The 25099-nt window shown below is 54.6% G+C and overlaps 1 protein-coding gene across 46 annotated transcripts in view; it reads right to left on the reverse strand.

The window, feature by feature from the left end:
- Positions 1-22542, reverse strand: part of NRXN2 (neurexin 2) — a 115084-nt gene extending 92542 nt beyond the window's left edge. For 28 of the 46 annotated variants that reach the window (XM_078341300.1, XM_078341299.1, XM_078341313.1 and 25 more), the window contains exon 1: positions 12389-13334. In XM_078341300.1, coding sequence (XP_078197426.1) covers positions 12389-13127 — 739 coding nt within the window. In that variant the 5' untranslated portion in view covers positions 13128-13334. Of the gene's footprint in view, positions 1-11304; positions 11327-11491; positions 11599-12388; positions 13372-22319 lie in introns of those variants that run through there. The other 18 variants (XM_078341314.1, XM_054241030.2, XM_035263154.3 and 15 more) reach the window with 4 other exon arrangements.
- Positions 22543-25099: the final 2557 nt, after the last annotated feature.

Consider the following 25099-nt stretch of genomic DNA (forward strand, 5'->3'; position numbering starts at 1 on the left):
CTCACTCATGCATGCACACACTATCTCTTCCTACCTCCACCTCATTTGGTGGTATCTGTTCATTCACTCACGGAGAGGTAGCTAAACTCTGAAAAAAACAGTCATTTGTCATACCTTATATCACCTCCATAATCCACGCACATACACAGGCTGAATGCAAGCACCAATACCTGCACAGTAACCTACTACAGAATACTAGACACACACACCACCACCCCACAGTGACTCCAGTGGCTAAAGATACACAGCGGGTGATGAACACAGCTCTCTTTCTATCTCCCATTTCCTAAACCTACACACACAGCCTTTCCATGTCAACATGTGTTATAAACACATTTCTCTATATGCTTTTACCTGACAGCTGCATCACCTAAAAGCTATGTCTCCAATAGTTTTCTTAAGTAAACTGAATTATATTTATGGTGGGGAGCTGGCTAATGAAGGGGCCCTCAGGAAACCCTTTGGCTCTCATGAAGACTGCTGTGCAGGGATTTCTTGGGTTCCAGGATGCTAAGACCCTGGTCAGTCAGCACAATTGTCACCAGCACCTGTGCAAATAAGGAGGCATGGTGATTTCTAGATAATCCAATATGGCAGATATTTCAAAAAATATCTCCACCTGCCAGAAATGTACATCATGCTAAGCTCAGGAAGATGAAACAACCAGGCTTGGTTTGTTTCTGGCTTTGGAGAGACACCACCTAGAAACTCATGTACCTCTCTTCCTCTGCTGTTCTTTGCTTTCTGCTGACACACCTATGACCCTCACCTGCCACCCCGAGCTCCTCTGGGCTTGGTCCCTGCCCTCCACACTCCTTTCATTTCTCCTTGCTCGCCTCCGTGATGGCTCACTTTCATGCTCAGAGACTCCCAAATCTGCATGGGCAGCCCTGGCCTCCTCCCTCAGTGCCAGTCCTGTATCGCCACATGTCCACCCAGCAGTGCAATTGCTCGGTCAACTCTCTGACATCTAAACTCCACCACTGAAGCCATTCTCGACACCTCCACTCCCACAACCAAGTGCTCATTCCCCTGTGCTTCGCAAAGCCCCTGCTTTCAACCAATGCTGCTTGAGATCCCACTACATGCTCCATACTGCCCTCACAGGCTCCGGAGATTCCATTAGCCAGCCATGTGCCAGGAACCATACTGACTCTCACATGCAGTATCACACATCAGCCTCACTGCAGCTCTGAGCTTGGTGCTATCTATCTCCTCCATACAGAGAAGGAAACACACCAAGGAGCACAGAATCACCTTTGCCCTTCTCCACTGCAATCCTAGGTCATCATAGCCTCTGGCCTCATCCCTTGTGCCTGGAAACCTGCAATCCTCCTGGTCAGTCTCCCGACCCATCCCCAGCCTGGCCCTCTTGGCACAGAGTATGCCTTACTAAATACTGCTGTGATCAGAACTTTTCACTGTTTCTGATACAAACCTCTCTCCTGTGCCCTTGACCCATCTGCCTTCAAAGCCGCTGTCTCTGAGTGTCTGTCTCATGGGCTTCCCACATTCAATACGTCTAAGGTGGGCCTCATAACCCTCCCCCGACACCACCAAATTTCCTGATCAATGCACCCAGAAAGCACCTGCTCCTTTTGTCAGGCCAATCACCAGGTCTGTTGGGTCCACCTTTAAAACTGTAAAAACGAAACTAAACTCCTAGAAATCCTTATCATACTCCATTTCTGCCAGCACCGCCCAGGTCAGGCCCTGGTGAGGTCAGGCCCTGATCAGTCCATCTCCTTGGAACATTAGTAAGCCTCTGAGATGATGCCCCCAACAGCCACTTTTTTCACCCTGAAATTCATATACCACAGCACACAGCGTGGTTCACTCCAGCCATGTTACAACCCTGCTGAAAACTCTTCAAAGCTTCTCAGTGCCTGTAGGTTAAAGTTGAATCTTCTCAGAAAATTTCATCCAAAATTTGACTGTGCCTTCCTCTAACCTCCTTTTCTGTGACAATCCAGGCTGCAGCCACCCCAACTTCTTCCTTTTTCTATAATATGCCATGTTTCTGCACATAATATTCCTTGTACTTGAAACACTCTTCATATACAGCTGGCTGAAAAAATCTACTCTTTTCTTCTTTTTTTTTTTTTTTTGTTTTGTTTTTTGGAAGGTGGAGTTTCACTCTTGTTGCCTAGGGTAGAATATAATGGAATGATCTAGGCTCACCACAACCTCTGCCTCCCGGGTTCGAGTGATTCTCCTGCCTCAGTCTCCCAAGTAGCTGGGATTACAGGCATGCATCATCATACCCAACTAATTTTGTGTTTTTTTTAGTAAAGACGGAGTTTTCCCCAAACTCCTGACCTCAGGCGATCCACCCACCTCAGCCTCCCAAAGTGCTGGGATTACAGGCATGAGCCACTGTGCCAGGCTCAAAAATCTACTCTTTCTTTAAGACCCAGGTCAAGGGCTAGCTACAGTGGTTCACACCTATAATCCCAGCACTTTGGGAAGCCAAGGTGGGAGGATCACTTAAGCCTAGGAGTTTGAGATCAGCCTGGGCAACACAGGGAGACCCTGTCTCTACAAACAAATAGAAAAATTAGCCAAGTGTAATGGCTCATGTCTGTAGTCCCAGCTACTTAGGAGACTGAGGTGGGAGAATCGCTTGAACCTGGATGGTCGAGGCTGCAGTAAACTGTGATGACACCACTGAACTGCAGGCTGGATGATGGAGCAAAACCTTGCCTCAAAAAAAGAAATAAATAAATTAGCCAGACATGATAGTGTGTGCCTGTAGTACCAGGTACTCAGGAGGTTAAAACAGGAGGATCATTTGAGCCCAGGCGTCTGAGGTTACAGTGAGCTACGATCTACCACTGCACTTCAGCCTGGGCAACAGAGTGAAACCCTGTCTCTAAAAAAATAAAAACAAGAGAAATTTTTTTAAAAAAAGATCCAGGTTATTACTCATTTGTCCTTGTTCTAAACAAAGGAGAGCTAGCCTTCCTCTTTTGTGCCAGCTCTAGAAATGTACATTCTATTATTAATTCTCTTATTGAATCTCTATTGCAACTGTTTCAACATGTCTTTCCTGACTTGACTGTGAAATATCCAAAAGTAAGGACAATGCCTCATTCATCTCTCTATATCCAGCTCTTAGATGGTTCCTGGCTCAGAAAAAGGCATTCCCAAGTTTGTTGAGTGAATCATAAAATAACACTTCACATATATTGAGCTCTTAGGGTGTGCCTGGCTCTTTATGTCCATTGTTCCTCTAGCCACCCCTGCTACCTTGTGAATGCATATTACTATCACTCCCTTTTAGAGCTGAAGAAACCAAGACTCAGAAAATAGGAGTAACTTATCCAAGATCACACTGCTAGTTAGAGACACAGTCAAAATTTAAACCCAAATCTGTCTGGCTGAACACTTCCAGTGGGCTACATGCTTAGCTTGGAAGTAAGACTTCTAGAAACTGGTTCTAATCTAAGGTTCTGATTTTATCTACCATAAAGCACAACCAACTTGGTCTCTTCACCATGCCCTGGCCCACTAAATTCACATTTCCTATACTCCTCATGTAGGCTGTTCTCCTGGTGCAAAAGCCCTGCCCTTTCCTTTCTATCACAATAACTCACATTTGGTCATCCTTCTTCAAGGTCTGGCCAAGTCCCACCTTCTCCTTGAAGCCTTCCCTGACCACTAGAGCTAATAACCATAGTACCATTTATTGATCACTTAGAATAGTGCCCAGTGCATTGTAAAGGATTTTCATATATTAATTCATTTAGTCCTTACAACAATGATATTACCTCAATCTTACAGAGTAGGACATTGAAGAACAATGTGTATAAATTAACTGCCCAAGTTCACATAGCTACGAAGTAGCAAAGCTAGGTTCAAACCATGGCAGCCTATACTCTTATTCATTTTGCCATCTTTATTTAGGGGCATCTAGCATGTCTCTGGGTTCTAAGAGCAGCTGCTCTCTACATCACCCTCTAGAGAAGCCTGTCCCATTCTGCCTGGAGCCACTTCTATCCACAGAAACTGTTAGGACCACAGGTACTAGATGTTAGAGCTGACAGAATGACCCCTACATAGGTGATCTCATTTGCTTAACTTTCACACACAAGACTTTACTGCCTCAGCAGAGGACAGAGATGGTGTCATAGATGGTATGTCTTGCCCAACATGAACTCAAGATCCAACAGCTTGATATCAAGGACAGTGATGAAGACCAGAACGAAAGGGAAAAGAAAAGGTTCTAAACAGCCAAAACATACATCTAACACCTGGGCAATTAAGAACTGTTACTTTCTGGCTACTCTCCACACACTGCCCAGAAGGTAGCCTTGCTCTGTAGAAGCAGTTGCTGAGTGTAAAACTGCATCCTCAATAAAGTTACTTCTACAAAAAAGAAATAAAAAAGAGCTGTTATTTTCTCATAGGGCCTCAGGCCCTAACCAGAGTCCACCTACTGTTAGTGACACACAATTCTAACAGCAATTACTAGCTTAGGAATGCTGATTTCTAGGTTCACATACACACACACACACACACAGAGAAAGAGAGAGACAGAGAGAGAGAGGGGTGTCAGTTGCTACCTGACAACTCCTCATAAGGATGGAGATAGAAAAAATAGAAAAGGCTAATGTAAGAATTCAAAAGTACAGCAGTCAGGCATCATCTCAGGCAGAGACAAACCTCAGTGAAGGAACCACTGCATGACAGTTTGGCATAATACCTGAGGGGAATCACGACCACCTTGAGACATCTGAAAAAACTTAAATCACATTCCAGCTATTATGCTTACAGAGGCAGAGAGGTGTGTAACACATAATGAAGAGATTTCCATCTGAAATGCGTTAAATGTGGGTTAGTTGTGTGTTTTAGTGGGATAATGCTTTGCTCTCTGGGATGAGTTCCTTTCCAAGGGCTTGGAAAACTGAGATTTTCTTGATCCATCTCCATTCTCCTTTCTCTGTGCTGGGACAGCTGACTGACAGAACACAGGAACACCCTCAGCACACACTGGCTTAAGGGAGAAGCTGTGGCCCAAGGAATTTAAGGTAGTTACTGGTTTGTGATAAAATCTTAACCCTAAATAGCCCCAACAAACCAAATGCAGGCAATCAATGGAACAACTGACTAGCTCTCCTTTCAGGAGGCAGCATGGAGACAGGTAGGGAGCGATAGGCTCTTGAGTCAGCTCAGGGCTCAGATTCCAGCTCCTTACACCTCTCAGCCTCTCTTTGACCCTCTGTAAAATGGAAAAAGTTATCCTCATGTGGGATCATGAGGACTAAATGGGATAAAACATCGAAGACACCCAGCAAATGTTCAATGGCTGCAAATACCCCCTCTCTCCTCCTTTAACCTTACCATCTAATTCTCTGTGTTCTAATTGCTCCTTTGCTGAGTCTGCAGCCACTACTACTCTTCCTCCTCCTCCCAGCCGTCTGCTCCTCTGAAGTCTTTGGCTCAATTTTCCTCACCTTCTCCTTGGCCACTTCATCTGATCGCAGAGCTTCAAATACTATATACACACATGGCTCCATCTGCAGCCTCACCTTCAACCCAAAGCTCTGGTCTCACATTCCCAATCACCTGGAATGTCAAGAGGCACCACTACTTAACACAAGCATGATCTATTGTGGCAAGACTGTTCCCTTCCTGGCACTCCCCTTTCCTCTCACCCCTCCACCAACCTTCCAACCGTGCAGATCTGAAACTTCATCATCTCTGAACCCTCTCCTCCCACTCCACATCCAAGAGGAAGAATCCTACAGTTTCAGTCTCAGCAATGGCCTTCAATCACTGCCACCACAACTGCCACCACCCTTCCTTGCCACTCCCCAAGACAACCAAGGCTCAGGGTCTCAATATCTCTTGCCCGACCTATCTCCCAACTGATTTCTTCACTACATAATTCTGTCTTTACTCCCAGCTCCCTAAGTACAGCTCTTATCTTATCCGTTTACCTGCTCAAAATTCTTTTGTGGCTCCATTTACCAATACACTGTACCCCATCAGCATTCAATGTGAGTGAAATAATTTAAGCCAGATCACCAAGACCTGGCCTCAACCTGCTTCTCCTGCTTTAGGTTCTACTATTCTCCCTATACTTCTTGGTGCCCTCTACAGATACAATGTATATTTCTCCACTTCCATGCCTTTGCTCATACCAGTTCCTTTGCTTCAAATGACCTTCCCCAACCAAGCTTATTAATCAATGTTCGAGGCCAATTGTAAACAGCATGCATTTCATACTTGTAAACTTTCCCCTACACTTTGCTTTTTTTTTTTTTTGAGACAGAGTTTCGCTCTTGTTACCCAGGCTGGAGTGCAATGGCGCCATCTCGGCTCACTGCAACCTCTGCCTCCTGGGTTCAAGCAATTCTCCTGCCTCAGCCTCCTGAGTAGCTGGGATTACAGGCACGCACCACCATGCCCAGCTAATTTTTTGTATTTTTAGTAGAGACAGGGTTTCACCATGTTGACCAGGATGGTCTCAATCTCTTGACCTTGTGATCCACCCACCTCCCCTACACTTTGCTTGTAATAAAAACTGCCATTTACTCATCACTAATTTTATGTAGCAGATGCTCATTTAATTCTTACAACAAACCTATGAGATAGGCATGTGTATCCCCATTTTATACATAAAGAACAGAGAGAGTTTAAGTATAAAGTCACAGTCTGGATGCAGAATCTCTCTCTTTTGAGACACAGTTTTGCTCTTTGTTGCCCAGGCTGGGGTGCAATGGTGCGATCTCAGCTCATTGCAACCTCTGCCTCCCAAGTTCAAGCAATTCTCCTTTCTCAGCCTCCCAAGTAGCTGGGATTACAGCAGCGCACCACCACACCTGGCTAATGTTCATATTTTAAGTAGAGACTGGGTTTCATCATATTGGTCAGGCTGGTCTAGAACTCCTGACCTCAGGTGATCCACCCACCTTGGCCTCTCAAAGTGCTGGGATTACAGGTGTGAGCCACCGTGCCCAGCTACAGAGTCTCTTAACAACACACTGGACAGCTTTTTTATCTGCTTCCTAAATTTAACAGTCAACTCACAGAGTCCATCTTGTTCATCTCTGACTCCACTGCAGCCCCCAACACACAGCCTATCACAAAGGAGGCCTTGATAACTACCTGTGGAATTAAATCACCAACAAACACAAAACACACATGAGACATGTGTGTCAACCTCTCTGCAAGCACACACATTACTAGTGTCCTATTTTTCTCCTGAGCAAATAGTATATGCCTGACACGCTGTCCTAAACACCTGCACCATCACTCCACCTGAGGTCTCACACACATGCCTGCACATCCCTTCCTCTTTGATCACTTTTCAGCCCCTTCTCCACACACACAGGTGACATGAGGAAGCACTGACATGCAAATCATGGCAAGATCCCAGTCTACTCTATCCCAGCTTTGGCAGACAATCAGCAACAGTAGACAGACTCGGCCACCCCTGCTGAGCTCTGTCTTCAATTATGCATGGCCAGATCCCTGAGAGAGAGAGGGGAAAAAAGCAAATTTCCTAGCATGGAGGTTCTCCGTCAATGGGTAAGCCCAGACCCTGGGAAAGCAGGAGGGATTCCAAAGGATACACAAATCCGTATGCACATCAAACATGAAGGCAGATTGAAACATCTTGCATATAAAGCTAAAACCATTTTTCTAATGTATATTTTATTAACCACAATGGCAAATATAACATCAAAGGCATCTAAAGGCTTTTCCAAACTCACAGTAGCTTTGAGTCATTTATACTCACACTAAACAGATACAAAAATAACTACTTTGGAAGGGGTAATGTGAATTACTGACTTTTAAAAATGTCTTCAATCTCAGAAAGAGTTGGAAACCATTCACAGCAAATGATGAGTGACTGTAACTCCAGGGAAGCCTGAGGATTCTGACCCCTAGAGCAGTCTCAAAGATCAAGAGTCAGGCCTATTCCCCTTAAAGTCTTCCTTCCCCAGCCAGGCACGGTGGCTCAAGCCTGTAATCCCAGCACTTTGGGAGGCCAAGGTGGGTGGATCACGAGGTCAAGAGATCGAGACCATCCTGGTCAACATGGTGAAACCCCGTCTCTACTAAAAATACAAAAAAAAAAAAAAAATTAGTTGGGCATGGTGGCACATGCCTGTAATCCCAGCTAGGAGGCTGAGGCAGGAGAATTGCCTGGACCCAGGAGGCGGAGGTTGCAGTGAGCCGAGATCGCGCCATTGAACTCCAGTCTGGGTAACAAGAGCGAAACTCCGTCTCAAAAAAATAAATAAATAAATAAAAATAAAGTCTTCCTTCCCCATCCCAATACCCAACAGTGGGAGCCCATGCCTTTCCTCCTTGACTGGATGAGAAAGTACTCGACGTATCATGAGCACAGGATATTATAAAAGCTACCTAGGAAATAAGGAACAAATAGAAAAAGAAATGAGGTTGCAGAGTGGGGAGAGAAAAGAAGGGAAGCAGTAGGGTTGCTGCTGTGCCTGTCATCTCCAGATGCAATCAGTGCTTACAACCCCCATGACTACCCACAACATATATCTGAAAATATACACATACATGTTTTCATATGTACATACAGCTTTGCCCCAAGCCTTTATTCTCTCAATTACTTATTAATATCTCTCCATTCATTCCACAAATCTTTATCAAACACCCACTAAGTGCCTAGTACCAGATTAGGTGCTGGGAATACAGAAATGAATAAAGATACAACCCTCCCATTTTACCACAAAGCACTGCTCTCTCAACAGATACCACAACATGTCACACACACACCACATATACACAGGCAACCCTGCCCCTACCAGCTGGCACCCACTTTCCCTTTTCTTTTCTTTTCTTTTTGAGATGGAGTCTTGCTCTGTTGCCCAGGCTGGAATGCAGTGGCACCATCTCAGCTCATTACAACCTCCACCTCCCAGGTTCAAGTGATTCTCCTGCCTCAGCTTCCCGAGTAGCAGGGGTTACAGGCATGTGCCATCACACCCGGCTGGTTTTTGTATTTTTAGTACAGACAGGGTATCACCATGTTGGCTAGGCTGGTCTCAAACTCCTAACCTCAAGTGATCTGCCTGCTTCAGCCTCCCAAAGCGCTGGGATTAAAGGCGTGAACCACTCCACTTGGCTCACGTTCCCTTTTCTTACATGAATCTCTCTCTCTCACACACACACACACACATACACACGCACACACATGCGTGCACATAAAATGCATCAGATACACATATTCAACCATCTCTCACAGCTTCACCACCGCTGACACAAACATTCACCAAGCCATATTATACACACATTCATCTCTCTCACACAGTTACCCAAACACATCTTAAACACACAACCATACAACCCATATTCAGAAGCATGCACCTTGAGCTCGAACTCTCCCTTCATCAAATTAGAGGGATGGTTCATCCTGCTCTCATAGGCAGGTTTTGGGAGAAAGGCAGAGGAACCAGCGGATCAAATTAAGGTTCTGGAAAGAAAAAGTCCTCATACATTCCAGCTGTCTTACTGAGGCCTTGCGTTAAAACACAGGCACATGAGCAGACACCCTCATGCTTGGGAACTACTCACTCTACTAGGCACTAGGCTCCTGTCTACAAACACTGCTATTCAAACAGAGCCATTCACACAGCAAATACACAATGCCATACTGCCGGCCTCTACACACAGGCAAACACACAGACACAGAATTTCACAGTTTAGGAAACACCTGAACTCCTTGGAGAAAGGGTGAGAATGTGTCAGCTTAACTTAATATGCACAGTTCCTGATGACATATCCCACAACCTTGTACCAATTACCCCATGAAAACAATCCCCAGACCTCTCGGATGTATTTGGCGATCACAACTACAGATCTGATGGCAAACGACTCTCCAAAGTGCAGGCTTCCCACACCCAGGGCCTCACCTGCAGGGTGGGCCCCTCCCACAGCTGTCCACAGGCACCAGCCACAGGACACCTATCCCCAATGCAGTCCCGGGCCACGTTCGTTTTGCAGGTGCACACGTGCACATGCACACGCTCCCTCAAAAGCCTCCGCCTCTGGGAGGGCAGGCACACACACGAAACTGCTGAGTGGCCCACAGCTCCCAGAGGGACAAGCGGAGTGGCCCACAGCTCCCAGAGAGACAAGGGGAGTGGCCAACAGCATCTAGAGGGACAAGGGGAGTGGCCCACAGCTCCCAGAGGGACAAGGGGAGTGGCCCACAGCATCTAGAGGGACAAGGGGAGTGGCCCACAGCTCCCAGAGGGACAAGGGGAGTGGCCCACAGCTCCCAGAGGGACAAGGGGAGTGGCCCACAGCTCCCAGAGGGACAAGGGGAGTGGCCCACAGCATCTAGAGGGACAAGGGGAGTGGCCCACAGCTCCCAGAGGGACAAGGGGAGTGGCCCACAGCTCCCAGAGGGACAAGGGGAGTGGCCCACAGCATCTAGAGGGACAAGGGGAGTGGCCCACAGCATCTAGAGGGACAAGGGGAGTGGCCCACAGCTCCCTGAGGGACAAGGGGAGTGGCCCACAGCTCCCTGAGGGACAAGGGGAGTGGCCCACAGCTCCCTGAGGGACAAGGGGAGTGGCCCACAGCTCCCAGAGGGACAAGGGGAGTGGCCCACAGCATCTAGAGGGACAAGGGGAGTGGCCCACAGCTCCCAGAGGGACAAGGGGAGTGGCCCACAGCTCCCAGAGGGACAAGGGGAGTGGCCCACAGCTCCCAGAGGGACAAGGGGAGTGGCCCACAGCTCCCAGAGGGACAAGGGGAGTGGCCCACAGCTCCCAGAGGGACAAGGGGAGTGGCCCACAGCTCCCAGAGGGACAAGGGGAGTGGCCCACAGCTCCCAGAGGGACAAGGGGAGTGGCCCACAGCTCCCAGAGGGACAAGGGGAGTGGCCCACAGCTCCCAGAGGGACAAGGGGAGTGGCCCACAGCTACCAGAGGGACAAGGGGAGTGGCCCACAGCTCCTAGAGGCCTGAGGCACACACGGGAAGCAGGGTGGAGAGGCGCGCTGGGGGACCCCCTCCCCACCGCCCAGCCAGACGCTAGTGGAAGAGGCTCCTCCAAGTCCCTCCTCCCCTCAGCCCCCTGACGCCACAGCCCGCCCTTCACCACTTCACCCTCTTGGCCAGACTCTGGGCCTCCGCCTCGGGCACTGGGGTGCTGGCCGGACCCCTCCCTCCGGCGAGCCTCCCTGCCAAGCGCCATTCCATATTCAGCCCCACAGCCCAGGCTCCCACCCCGCCCTGCCCAGCCCAGCAATCTCCCACCAAACCCGAGGTTCTCAGGGGCTCCACGCCCGGTCTGTCATCGGGAGACACTTACCCGCCATCTCTGCCCCTCACCCAAACTGTCCACTCCTCGTCAGGAACCTGAGAAGCCTCAGCCACCCTCTCCCTCGTTTTCCCTTTACTCTCCGAGGCGCTCTGAGGATTCTGCGGTGAAAATGCAGCACTCGCTTCCTGCCCACAGCCTCTCAATCCCCATTCTCCCTCGCCTGCCCCGGAATCACCATCGGGCCGTTCTCCTCACACTCAGCGTCCTCGCACCTAGGCCCTCATCCCTCTGTGCTTGTCCAGGCCGCGTTTCCCGCGCTTCGCTGGCGGATCTTCACAGACTGCCGCCCACTGTCGACCACGCCCCCTTTCCGAAGGCCCCGCCACACGGTCCCGCCCCCTGTCTCGTAGGCCCCGCCCACACTGGCCTTTCCACACGGGCCCCATTCAAGCCCCTCACGGTCTCACGCGGGGCCCCGCCCCCCGTCTTGTAGGCCCTGACCACACCGGCCTTCCACACAGGCGCCACTCGGTCCTCGACGGTCTCACACGGGGTCAAGCCCCAGTCTCGTAGGCCCCGCCCACACTGGCGTTCCAGGGCCCCTCCTCCTGTCTCGTAGGCTCCACCCACACTGGCCTTCCACGCCGGCCCCACTCACAGTCCCTCACGGCCTCATGCGAGGTCCCGCCCCCTGTGTCATAGCCCCACCCACTGTCCTTCAGGGTCCTCATGGTCCCCGCCCACTGCCTCTAACAGGCCCCGTCCACGCAGACCTCACCCACAAACCTTCACCAGCGCCTCACAGCCCCTCACCTACCAGGCCCACGGGGCCTCATGCACCCCACTCTCAGCACCCCCTTCAGAACCCGACCACACGGGCTGCCCACAGGTCGCCTCAGGACTCACGCTGACCACGCCCGCGCCTGCCACGCCCGCTCGCCCCGCCCACCGCCAACACCACGCGCCCTCGCCCGGACACGCGTCCCCGCCACCCTGGCGCGCTCGCACCCACTCACAAGCCCTCGCGCCTAGCCCCCCGGCCTCAGGCACCCCCGCAGGCCCCGACCCCCACAGGGCGCCCCGGGGACTCACCCCCACGCCCACGCGCCGGCGGCCACTCCCCGGGGCTCACCTTCGCTGCAGAACTTGCCGCCGAAGCCCGTGTGGCTGCAGTCGCAGCCCACCTCGCCGGGGGCCAGCACGGTGCAGAGGCCGCCATTGGCGCAAGGGTTGCGCGCGGGCGCGCACAGCGGGTCGGCGGCGGCGCCGCGCAGGCCCTGGCTGCCCAGCAGCGCGGGGGGCCGCTCGCCCAGCTTCAGGTTGGCCAAGAGGCCGCGGAAGGGCGGCTCGTACTTGACGGTGCTCAGCGTGAGCGCCGAGAGGCGCACGTCGGGCGGGATGCCGCCCACGAACAGGTCGCTGGCCACCTGCATCTCGCGCCGCTTGGAGCGCACCTCGGCGGCGCGGGCCTCGCCGTCCACCGCCAGCGCCGTCCGGCGTGCGTCGCGGGTTAGCAGCACCATGTGCCAGCGGTCGTCGGCCACCGGCGTGTCCAGCTGCAGCGTGGCCGGCTCGGCGCAGGAGAGTGTGAAGCGCAGCCGCAGGCGCCCGTCCACCAGCAGCAGCTCCAGGAAGTCGCAGTCGCCGCCGTCGTCCAGGTAGAGCAGCAGCGCGCGCGTGGCGTTGGTGCGCAGGCTGAAGCTGAGCTCGCCGCTGCTCGCCGCGCCCGCCCAGCGCGCGTAGCGAGCCCACTGCCCTGGGCCGCCGCCGAACTCCAGGCCGTGGGCGCGCGCCGCCAGTACCAGCAGCAGCAGCAGCAGCAGCGGCGGTGGCGGCGGCGGTGGCGGCCGCCACCGGCTCCCGAGCGCCATACCTCCGGTGGCCCCGGCCCCGCCCGGCCCCCGGCCCCCGCTCAGGCTTCAGAGCCGCGGGCGCATGGGGCGGGAGGGGGCCGGGCGTTCCCCGCGACGAGCGGGGCTCCCTCGCCGGCTCACAGTGCCATGTGCCCGGCTGCGGGGCGAGGCGCGCAGAGGCCCAGGCGCCGGCTTCCCTCGGGCGGCGGCGGCAGCGCCCCTCCCCCGCCGCGGGCTCCGACGAAGGAGCGGGGAAGGATGCCTACGGGAGAACGGAGAGGAAGGGGTTAATGAGGGGCTCCAAGGGGCGGTCGGTGCTGGGCTCCCCCCTCATACCAGCAGGCACCCGACTGTTTCCCTGCGGAACTTAGAGAGGCCCTGACCTGGAGAGGGTCCCGAGGCAAAAGACACGGAGTCTGGGGGCCAGCACTTGGGAGAGATGGCGCGCAGTAGGGGCAGCAGTGGTTCGAGATGTGGACAGCAGAGAGGTGACATGTTCGAGCCCGGTAGGAGCCCAAACCAGCCGCCCGCGGCCTCACCCTCTCAAAAGACCCGGGTGTCAGGACCAAGGCCAGCTCTTTGGGCTAGGCCCAGGAACTCTGCTCCGCCTGGTGACCCCAGCCCCTTCTCCGAACCGCCCAACCTCTAGGCCTGGCTCCCACCACCAGCCACCGTTCCTCTCATCAGCTCTTCATACTGGATAATGAAGTTGCTAAATAATACATTGGGATTAATTAGATGCCAATTCGTCAATGGTATCATAGGGTAGTAACCAGACTGGGAAGGGGACAAGGGAGAGAAGCAGCCAGGACCCAGATACCCAGACCTCATGCCCTCCCCATCCAAGCAGGGACACGGGCATCCAATTCTGTGTTTCTAGTTCCCCCAAAACCACGTTCATCCCTTCCCAGACCCCAGCCCCACTGCTCACCAGCCCAGGTCCTTTCTGAAGCTAAATGTCTGTCATCCTCAACTTCCAGCTCCCAGTCCTCAGCCTCAGGACTGGCCCCACTACCTGGGCTCTCATCACCCCTCAGTTCCCTCTGCCCCCCTCACCAAGATTGGGGGAGCCACCAGGAGGCAGGCAGGCTCATTTGCATAAAATTGCCTTTCTGAAATGATTACCCTTGTAACGGGCTGTCAGAGAGCAATTTATACCCCACGCCGGGGAGGGGAATTTGCATCTCGTTAAACTCCAAGTCGTAATTATTTATATCCAACAACCCTCCTGAATATTGCATTGATTTTATTTTGGGGAGGGAGGGAGGGAAGGAGGTGGGGAGAAGCCTGGGAGAGAAGCAGGTTGGGACTAATGGTTAGGAAGACACAGTGAAAGACTGAAGCAGGGAAGGAGAGAAAAAGAAAGGAGAGGAAGTGCCTGAAAAGTGACAGAGATGGAAGAGTAATGGAAGAGAAAGGTGGCCTAGTGGGGAGAAATGAAAGAAAAGACAGAAAATTAAATTCCAAATCCAAACAGCATTTGTCAGAGCCCTGGGTGCTGAGCTTTTTACAAATGTCATTTTTCTTAATCACTCTGAGAAGTCCCATTATTCTGATTAACTACTGGGGAAACCCAGGTAAAGAGGTCTGGGGACTTGCCCAAGGTCACACAGGCAGTTAGCGGGTGCCCTGCCGTGTGACCTTGATGTGGATGTGTGAGGCAATGGCCCTGTCCTGTGGGGAGGAAATAGATAAACACAGGACAGCCACAGGTGTAGGTGAGAAGCCACAAGACAACGAGAGGGCTGGCTTCGGGAGGGGAGGGTTCCAGGGGTGCAGTGAGGAGCTGAAGAGCTATGTGGGAGGAAACAAGGGACCCCCTAAAAAGCATAGTGAGGGGGCGCCTGGAAAGTGACACGTGTGCAGAGGAAGATGGGGCAGAAAAGCTTCAGCAGGCCATCGGGAGCGCTGGGGGAGCCATCTCCAAGAGGCCCAAAAAGCTCAGACCTCGGGTCCTGCCATTCTGCTCCTGAGACTGCTGCCCTACCAATCCTTCAAGGCTCCAATGGGGACCTGAATGTCCTGCCCCAGTGCCCCTCTAAGGACTGCCCCTGCCAGAACAGTGGGGAGGAGATCCAGGCAAACAGCCCCCACTCCTTACAAACACTGTCGGGTTATATATAGCTTTGCCACTGCCTCTTCTCATTGGGTAATGGAGATAATTAACATGTGCAGGCTAATTAGCCAATCAAATTAAATGCAGCACCTGCTCCCAGCCTGATTGACGCCCTCACCCCCCCCCCCACACACACACACATCCCCAGCCCAGGGCAGGGGAGGGGGCCCCTCAGGCATCAGGGGAGGGAAAGGTCTATGCTCCCCCTCTTCTCCAGAAGGGGTAGCCAGAGACCCTCAGCAAAGGCACAGCTCTATGGCCAGAATAGTGACCAGCCTCCCTCTCTCCCTCCCTCCCTGCTAGGGTCTCCATCTCAGTCTGGCCTGGCCTAGCCTCTGTCTGCTCCTCTCCTAGCACCCACCCCCACCTCCGGACACTATTTTGGGGAGGGAATTAATTAGCTATCGATTTCTGCTGGCGGAGGGAATAGGATTTCGTGCTGCTGTCCACTCACCCCTAAGCTCAGAACAGGAGTGATTCTTTCCTTCGCCTGCCCCACCCCCAGCCCAGTCCCCTGCCATGGTCATATCCACCACCCTCTAGGGAGATGGCAGATGGGTTCTGTGAGAAAGGCTAGGGGCAGGGTCTCCCTCCATGCAGGAAGTGGGGGAGGACCGATAGAGTGAAAGATGGTGGGAGGCTGCCAGAAGCTGGAAGGCAGACACCTGGATCCTGAGAGCCAAAGGGAATGTTACCTGGGTGGAGTGGGAGGGGAGCAAAGTATGTGAGAGTCCAGGATGGGGAGGCTGTACGGGTCCCTATGGAGGGAGAGTGGGAGGGGGTGCAGTGCAGGCAGGCTTCTGTGAGCCTGTTCAGGAGCAGAGGCTGGGCTGATGCAGTGCCTCCAGGGAGGGTCAGAAGCAGGGTCTGGGCCTGCAGCCCCTCAAGGCTCATTACTCATTCTCCCTGCAGCCCATAGCTCTGCAGCACAGGCCAGCCAGGCTGCCAGGGGCGCAGGGAATGCGGGGTAGACCAAGAGGAAGCCCCAGCATTCCCTGAGTCTTCTCTCCCTAGGGACCCACAGACCCTTGGGGTGGCTTCGCGCTTGCAAGGCAGAGATGGCCCCAGGAGGAGTGAGCCAGCAGACACCTGGGTCATTTCCATTTCCCCACCCAGTGTCCAGGAAACATGCTTTTCCCCCCCCCGAACCTTTCCCCTCCCTGTGCCTCCCCCGCCCCAGACCCAAGCTGCTGCCGACCCAGCCTCCAACCCATCCTTCTCCCAGAACACAAGGGTTCCTGCTGCCTTAGGATGCTCCATCACCCCTCCTCAGCTCCTGGAACTCAGCAGCAACCCTTTCTCCAGAGGTCTTCTCCCCACAGGCCAGGGCCATTGCCTCACACAACCACATCAAGTAAACAGTGTCCCCTGGAGTTGGACAAGGCAACAGCTCCTCCCCAGGTTCATGCAGTGCAGAGGAGGCCCCCTGCACCTACAGTGTCCAAGTACTGCCCCCAGGCCCACTTTTCTTCTTCTATTGCCCATTGCCAGTGCAGGGACACAGCCAGAGTGGCCCTGGGGTACCTGCCTGCTCACCGACGTCAATGGAGTGCACACTGCCAGCCACTGCTGGCCCAGAGTCACCACACCTCTGGGAAGCTGACCTCCTGAGTAATCCTGGGATTCCGCACCCAGTCAGCTTCCTAGTGCTGCCCCCACCCACAGACAGACTCAGCAGCCTTGGGCCAGTAGTGCCCAAAGCTGGAGTGAGAGGGGCCAGGAGTGGCTAAGCTGCCCTCAGGACTTCTGCCTCCACTCCCCAACATTACCCTCTCCCGATAACTCTTCCCAGGTCCTCCTAGGCCAGAGCTTCCTCCTCATCTTCCCATGGCTAGGCCAGTGCCACTGAAGCCTCTAGGCTGTCAGCTTTGGGCTCCCTCAGCATCAGACACCAGGCTGGACCCCATGTGCACTGTCTTATCAATCCTTCAGCTTCTAGGAGGTAGTTTTGTGACTCAGGCTTACAGACTAGGAAGCTGAGCTCAAAACGATGAGTTTACTCGCCTGAGGCCACAGTGCAGGTAGACTGTGCTGGCTCCAAGGCATTTCGTTTACGCCTGTGTCTGTGGCTCAGAGCTCACCTTCCTCTGATCTGGCCTTCACAGGGACACGGCTCTCTCAGGTGCCCCACTCTAAAGCCCACTCCTGGGACTGGAGACAGAGACCTCAGAGCTCATGGCGTTCATCTTCTCCTTTTTTCCTGATGTGGAAACTGATTCTCAGAGAGGGACAGTGACTGGCCTGGGATTACATAGAAAAGCAAGACTAGAACCAAGGTCGCTGGCCTTCCATTCCAGGCACTTCCCATTGCACTTGCTGACCTAGACCTGGGCCCTTCCGCCTGGCCAAAGGCCTCAGCCCCACACCACCAGAGGCAAGTATGCAAATGGATGCAAATTCTGGGGTGAGGTGGTCCATGCCCACCCGAGCAGAGCCTCTGGCCAGGGCCCTCTCCCCATATCCACACAGCCCCCTCTCTGTGAATACCCACACACACAAACACACGCCCATACACACACCTCCAGCCATGGGAATGCCGGCCTCCCTCTGGCTCTCCTCTCCTCACGCCAGCATCCTCTCATGCCAGCTGGGAGTGAGACAGCAGGGGCCTCCTCCAGGCACCAGGGAGGAAGAGCTGGGTTTACACACATTCTGGTGGCCCCAGAAGGCAGCCCATGGACAGGTGGGAGAAGTGCGTGCAAAGGGGGGAGATTTTGGCTCAGGCTAAAGAGAAACTTGCTGGCAATCTAAAGCATCCAACAGTGGAGTAGGCTGCCTCAGGGGGTGGTAAGTTCCCCGTCTGTGGAGGTGTTCGAGGTGAGACCGGATGACTGCTGCTCAGAGATGCTCGGCATGGGGGAGCTTTTGGATCATATGGAAGGAGACAGCAGACTGCTTGACCCTTGAGGTTCTTTTCAGATGCAGAATGTTTTTTGGAGGGTCCCCTATCCCCTCTGAAACCCCAGGCAGGATTGGCAGATGGTAAACAGTTCCTACCTCCCTGTCCTCCCTGCCCCTTCCTTCCAGCCGTGATGATCCAGCACAAACAAGGGAAGACACCATGCCTGTCCGACCCAGTCGCCACCTCAGCAGCAGCAGAAACAAGACAGTGCAGTGGTTAGCGGCACTGGCTCTAAAGCCTGGGTCCAAATGCCAGCTCTACCCCTATCTAGCCGTGTGACCTTTGGTAAGTTCATCAGCCTCTCTGTGCTTCAGTTTCTTTATGTATAAAAGAGAGATAATAATCGTGTTGCAAAATTAGAATTCACATACATAAAGCACTTAGTACAGTGCCTGGCATAGACTAGCGTGTGAAAAAAGTGTGTCATATTAATAATTACTTTAAAAACTTCTCATCTCAGCCTTTTCCGGTTGGCAGCAGTACGAGCACCTAGTGTTTCCTTTGATCCTCACCAGGGCAAGAGAAGGATTCTCACTGCCTCTTTTACGGATGAGGAAACAGACACTCAGAGGGGAGAAGGGACCCACCCAAGGTCCCACAAATTGTAAATGGTGGAACTGGGATTCAGATTGGTTGTCTAATCCCAAGCCCTGGTGTCCTCCTCCACTCTGCTGGGCACCTTGCCCTGACTCGGAGGGCAGGAGGAGGAACAAACAGGTCTAAAGATAAGTCAGAGTCCGGTGCCAGGGTGGGCTGGGCATGAGTGGGTATGTCTGTGGGTCCCCAAGCAGCTCTCTATGTCACAGAGAGAAGCACGGAGCAGGCTGGGCCCAGGAGCTGGTAGCTCAGGGTGCATCGGACAAGGCTACTGCCGGCTGGTGGAGCTGGGGAAGCAGGTGGGCTGGGGACGGAGGTGCAATGGAATGACTCGGAGTGGGGGCCAGAGGACAGGTGCGTGGGAGCATGGGGGGGCAGTGGGAGGGGTAAGCACCAAGCATACCTATGCTGTATACAGCTGGGGCACAGCAGCCTGGGTGGGTGCACCCCAGTGATGCAGAGGGGTGCACTTCCAGGAAGTGAAGACTTCCAGGGGCCGCCTTGTGAGTAAGCACGAGGTGCCTGGGAATGTTCCTAAAGGTATCTGTGACAGGTGTGTGTGTGCATGCGTGTGTGTGCAGGGAAGGTTATGATAATGGCTATAAAAATAGCTACCATCCACTGGGGCCTTCTCTGTGCCTGACAAACACATCAGACAAAGTAAGGTTTACAGAGTGATTCACACAGGCCAGCCACACAGTATGTACCCAAGAAATATGCTTGTTACTACTATCATTCCCATCACTCTCCTCTCAGTGAGCCCTTGAAACATCCCATTAGATAGGGATGAGGATCCCATTTTACAGGTGACGACACTGAGGAGCACAGCGGAGTCCATGCAGCCTCACTCTCACCCCACCATCCCAAACAATGATGGCAGCAGTGGGGAAGCAGCTTAGTAAATGATAAGAAGGTGCCACACCCACGCCTGAAGGTGTGCACCAGACTATTTGTTGAATGAGCCTCCGAAAGCCCACAGGCCAGTCAGTGTGGCAGGGGCGGGGCGGGGGAGCTGCACTGACAGATGGAGCAGCAGGGTGGGTGGCATGTGAGGACACACTCTCTTGGGGCATCTCTGTGGGGGCTGGGCTTGGGAGCTGCGACTGAAAGGAGAGTGTCTCCAGCGCACAGGCAGGTGTGGGTGCCCCTGTACCTGAAGATTGATGCTGGGGGCTGGACTCCACTGGGAAGGGTCATGGTTGTGGCCAGGATGGGTAGGAGGGCCTGGGCTGAAGGTACACAGATAAGAGAGTGAGAGAGAGAAAGTAGAAGAGAGGTTTGAGGGTGCGCCAAGGCAAAAAGAGTGTTAGCAAACGTGTGCTGGTGTGCACACACAAAGGCCAGGGGCAAAGTGCTCAGCACCCTGGCAGACATGCACGTGGTACTTCAGGATGAGCTTGCTGGGGGGCAGGGGCTGGTGTGTCTGGGAGGATGTGCACACGTGCTGTGTAGACGGAGGACGGATGGTGTGTCCAGGAGGAGAGAGCAGGCTGCAGGCACTGAAGGTCTATATGGAAGAAGCACAGGTGTGCCTGTGATGGCTGTGAGCCTGGGAGGTGAGTGGTTGGATGGGGGCTGGCAGTGCCCTCACCCTTGGATGCACATAGGGGCTGTGTATGTGTGTTGTGTACATGACAGCAAGGCTCCTGGGGGAGGTCTCAAGGAGGCAAGCACAAGGTGGCAGCCTCTCTGGGTGGGAAGTGTGGGTGGTATGCTGCCGGGAGGTGTATTGTGTACGCAGGTGTGTGTGCCTGTGTAGGTGTGTGTCTGGGTGGGTGCCACCGAGCATGTGTATCAGTGTCAAGAGTGTCTGTGTCACTGGCAAGGGCAGGCAGGAGGGAGCAGCTGGACCTCGGTAGTGACTGAGCCTGGAAGGAAAGAACTGTCCCCACCAGCCACTGGAGCACCCAGCCCCTCCTCTCAGAACTCCACTGTCATATGGATTCAGCCCAGGCCAAGACACCAGGAGAGGGCAGGGCTCTTGGAAAGAACTGCCCAGCAGCCATGGCTTGTTGGTCCCTCCCACCCACCCCTGTGGATCTGAGGGCAGGATGGGTCTGAGAACACTTCCTCTAGCACAAATGAAGAGCCCTCCCAGACAAACCCTTCTCCCCTGTCTCCTGAAAGATCCAGCCACACCTCAGATGCCAGCATTCCTGGAGCCATCCCTGGAAGCAGGAGGAGCTAGGGACTGAGGGGCTGAAGCACCCACAAAATAGAAGACCTCACAGTTTGCAGACCGCAGACCTCCCTCCCCTTCTCCTTCTTTTTCCCTTCTTTCTTTCTCCTTCTCTGGCAGAAGACAGAGAAAGTAAGACCTAATGTCCACCCTCCCCCAAAACGAACACCCAGACACTGGGAAGGTGGACAAGAAGGAAGGATAAGAATGAATGGAAGAGGAGAGAAGCCCACCCCCCATACATTCAAAAACAGGGGTTTCTGGAAGCCCCAGGGACTGGGGACCCAAGACCCAACCCCTAAAAATCTATTTCATTATTCCAGCTGGACAGCCTCCTCTTTCACCTCCAGACACCAAGAAAAAGCCCCCTCCCAGCCCTTGCTAGCTCAATGAGGCATCAAATGCCCTCTCCCAAGACCCAGGAGGGGGGTGAGAGTAAAGGAGACAACAGCACCCCAAAGCCAATTGTGCCCCCAAAAGCCCATAAAGGGTTGAAGGGCTCATACCCCAACCCAAAGACCCCAGGGAAGACTGCTGCTTCAGCTGGGGGAGGAGACTGGGACATGAGAAATGACCCCCTCCTCTTTAGGGGTGGGGGAGCAAGCCCAGAGCCCTGCAGCTTCCTCTCCCCCTGTAGCACTCTGACCAGAACCCTGTCACCACCCCCAGCGCATTCCCACCCCAGGAAAGCCCCCTCCTACTGATTTCCCAGTCTCCCTCTCTCATCACCCCCAGCCTTCCCCCGCAAGCTTCCGCTCCTCTCCCTCAGACCCCATCTTTCTGAGCTCTCCACCAGCACAGACCCATCTCTGCCTGGAGCACCTTGGCACATTCCCCTCTGCTCTCTCCCAATAACCTCTTCTCCCCTTGGCTCCCATCCCCCAGGAAAGCCTGGTCTTCAGTGGGTCCCCCCTGAACGAAGCCCTTGGCCTGGCCCCTCTCCTTCCCTCTCCACTTCTCTTCTCTCTCCTCTCCAGCCCCCTCTCCTTTCCTCCCACGAAGCCCAGTTCCTCGCTGGTTTCTACCCTGCATACCCTCCAGAACACAAGAGCCCCTCTGGCCCGGCGCTGCTTCCAGCCTCTGGGGCTAGCACAGACTGGGGACCCCCCTTTAGAACCCCCTCACAGTCCTCTGGGTGCCCCTCCTTCTCTCCCCATCCCTTCCCCCAACGACCCTCCCTCCTACTCCTCTCCATTCTCCCCAGCTCAGGGCCAGTGCCCCTTCCACAGGGAGCCTCCGACCCCCAAGCCCCCAGCGGCTTTCCCTCCTCGCTGTCACCCGGCCAGCCCTCTCAGCGCGGCGCCCCCGCCCCCCAATTCATCTGTCCTGCCTCCCCCCCGCCCCCTCCGATCCGCTCCCCTCCCCCGATCGGCTCCCGCCCCCCGCCCGTCTCCACCGCAGCCCCCCCTCCTGTACCTGGTTCTCGGGGCGTCAGGAGCTGGAGGGTGGGTAGCAGAGCCACAGGGCCGCCCCGTCTCCGGCGGGTGGCAGAGCCGGGGTTAGCGGTGTCTGCCGCCTCGCGCTTCTCTCACTCCCCGCCGCGTCCCCGCCCGCCCGCCCCGCCGCGGTGCCTCTCCGAGGAGGATGCTCCGCGAGTCAGGGCGGCTGCTCCCGCCGCCGCATCCCTGCAACACCGACTGACGGCAGCATCAGCACCAGTGCCCGCCCCCGAGACGCGCGCATTGGGCCAGGCTGCGCTGACGGACGAGCAGCGCAGCCAATGCAAGGGCGCACAAGCCGCCAGTCCGGCAGCTCCACAGCCCCACTCCCTGCCCTGTGCGGGACCCAGGAGTCCTGGACCCGCGGCACCCGCGCTCCTCCCAGCCTCTCGAGGTTCTCGGGCGCCCGGGCCCCCAACCAGGCGGACCCCCAACCCGGCCTCAGTGTCTTTTCTGGGAACACAGGCACCCTCGCCCCTCGCCCATTGGGTCGGGTGCCTTAGGTCCCGCACCCTCCCCCCACGGCCAGTGGGTCTGCTGCGCGCAGGGGCTGGGACGAGCCGAAGGAGAGACCCCTACTCGGGGTGCCGCGGGAGCCAGGCTGGTGCGGGGCCTGGACCACAGCGCCCTCTGCTGGCTACGCCCAGGGGCGGGCCCGGGCTGCGAGGAGCCTAGAGAAGGGGAATCCGGTGGGTCCGCGGCTGCTGGGGGTTTTTTCCAGCCGAGGGTTCTTTTCAGCCGGTAGCCTGGCCCCCGCCTCCCACCGTCCGGATGGCCCCTGGCTTGGAATCCCCAGAACTTAAGAGGGAGGGGCTTTGCTGGGATAAAGACGGAGGCAATAGGGGAAGGAAAGGCAGAGATGGGGTGGGGGTAGACCTAGGAACTTGGGGTTTCCCAGTCCTGCCTCATGGGAATCCCAGAGTTTGAGGCCAGACTCCCAGTTCTGCCTGGAGCAGCCCTGGGCAGGGGTAAGAGTAGGTGTGGGGGTGGGGGTGGGGTTGCGGCTGCACATGCCTGGTGACTGAGGGCACTTGGCAGCAGCCACCGAGTTTCAGAGTTAGAGTGGTACTGGGGAGCACAGGTCTTTCCTGTAAGAGCACATGCATCACTGTGCGTGTATATGAGTATGGGGGGCTGGGGAGACACCCTTCACTTACTCTGCCAATAAATGGTGCACCTGATACCTAGTGTACGTATCCCAAGGTTGGTCACTGGGCTGCTGAATGAAGCAGTGAGAGAGAGAGTGTGCATGTGTGTGTGTGTGTATCACACAAACGTGCCAGACCATTCTACCAGCTCACTCCAGGACCCTGATTTCTATTGCAGGGTCTGTGATCTGCATGGCTGGTGGTAGTTGGCACTTCCTTAGCCAGAGCAACGTGCAAGAACACTCACATTCAACACCAATGCATCCACATCGGGGAGCTCACAGCCATGCACACCTATCTGTGAACACTGGGCATTCCCAGAGACACACAAGAACACCTGCAGAAATGCCCTGCCATGGTCATGCACCCACAGGAAGCACATACTGCTTGTGCACACAGGGACCTACACAGGCAAATGCATGCCCAGAACAGGTGCACCTAGGGGACCTCCCCACAATCATCCTGCACCCCTACCCAGGCAATTTGCCAAGAGTGGTCAATTACTGAGTGGATTCATGTGGACACCAACCCCCCGGCAGAGGGAACCTCCTTCCCCAGCCTGTGAAGGGGTAAGAGGGGGACCCAGGCTGCAAGAAGTGCTTCCTAGAAGTTAAGAAGGGTGATCCCTGAGCCAGGTCCCAGGCTTAGGGCCCACTCTGACCTTGAAGAGACCCTCAGAGCATCCCCACCAAGGCCACTGAAGGAGCCACAGAATAGAACTGCTGAGTCAGGGCCTATAGATGCAAAATCGCCTCTCTGACCCCACAGCCCACTTTCCTGCCCCTCCTCTACTGTTCCTCTTTCTGCAGCCTACACACACACACACACACACACACAAATCTTGTCCACCCAGGCATCAGGGCATAGACAGACAGGTGCAATGGCTCACAGAGACAGACTCAGACCCTTACAGAGGAGGCTGGGCAGGGAGGGAGGTAGGATGAGCAGTTGTCTCCTGTCCCCACTTCCAGCTTTGCCCATCAAGGGCAGAAAAGGTCACCGGGCAGCTGCTGCACCTCCCTGCCCCTCCTGCCTACAGGGACGTCTCTCCATCTCTCTGCAAGGTCCAAGGTTCAGACCGCCTAAGCATTTGGGACCTGCCACTTCAAGACACACCCCACACACACACACCACACACAGGCACCCACTCAATGTGGACACTTGAGTGATGTGCTGAGCACATGCCCTTCTCCCGTGTGCACGGGCCAGTGGGGACACATGGGGGAGGAGAACACAGCAAATACAGCATGCATGTCCATGCACACACATGCACACGGACACATACAACTCGAAGCCCAGACACCAAATTCAGACACATGCAATCATGAAAAGACAGGTACACATCACATCCCCGGTGGGGCAGACCTGGACATACATATGCATACACACACACACACCCAGGAAGAGGCCAGACTGGAACTGGAGGGTGGTAAGGAGAGGAGCCGGCTGGGCTGCAGGGATGGAGGCAGTACAGGAGGCAGGCGGCACAGGAGCAAGCTGCTCTTCACAACACAATCGCCGTCTGTTGTTATAGCAACTCAGCCCCCAAATCGTGAAACGGATATTACAGCCTCAATGGGGGAAGGGCGGAGGGGGCTGAGGACAGAGG

This window comes from Callithrix jacchus, chromosome 10 (genome assembly GCF_049354715.1).
Source record: "Callithrix jacchus isolate 240 chromosome 10, calJac240_pri, whole genome shotgun sequence".
NCBI classification, from domain to species: Eukaryota; Metazoa; Chordata; class Mammalia; order Primates; family Cebidae; genus Callithrix; species Callithrix jacchus.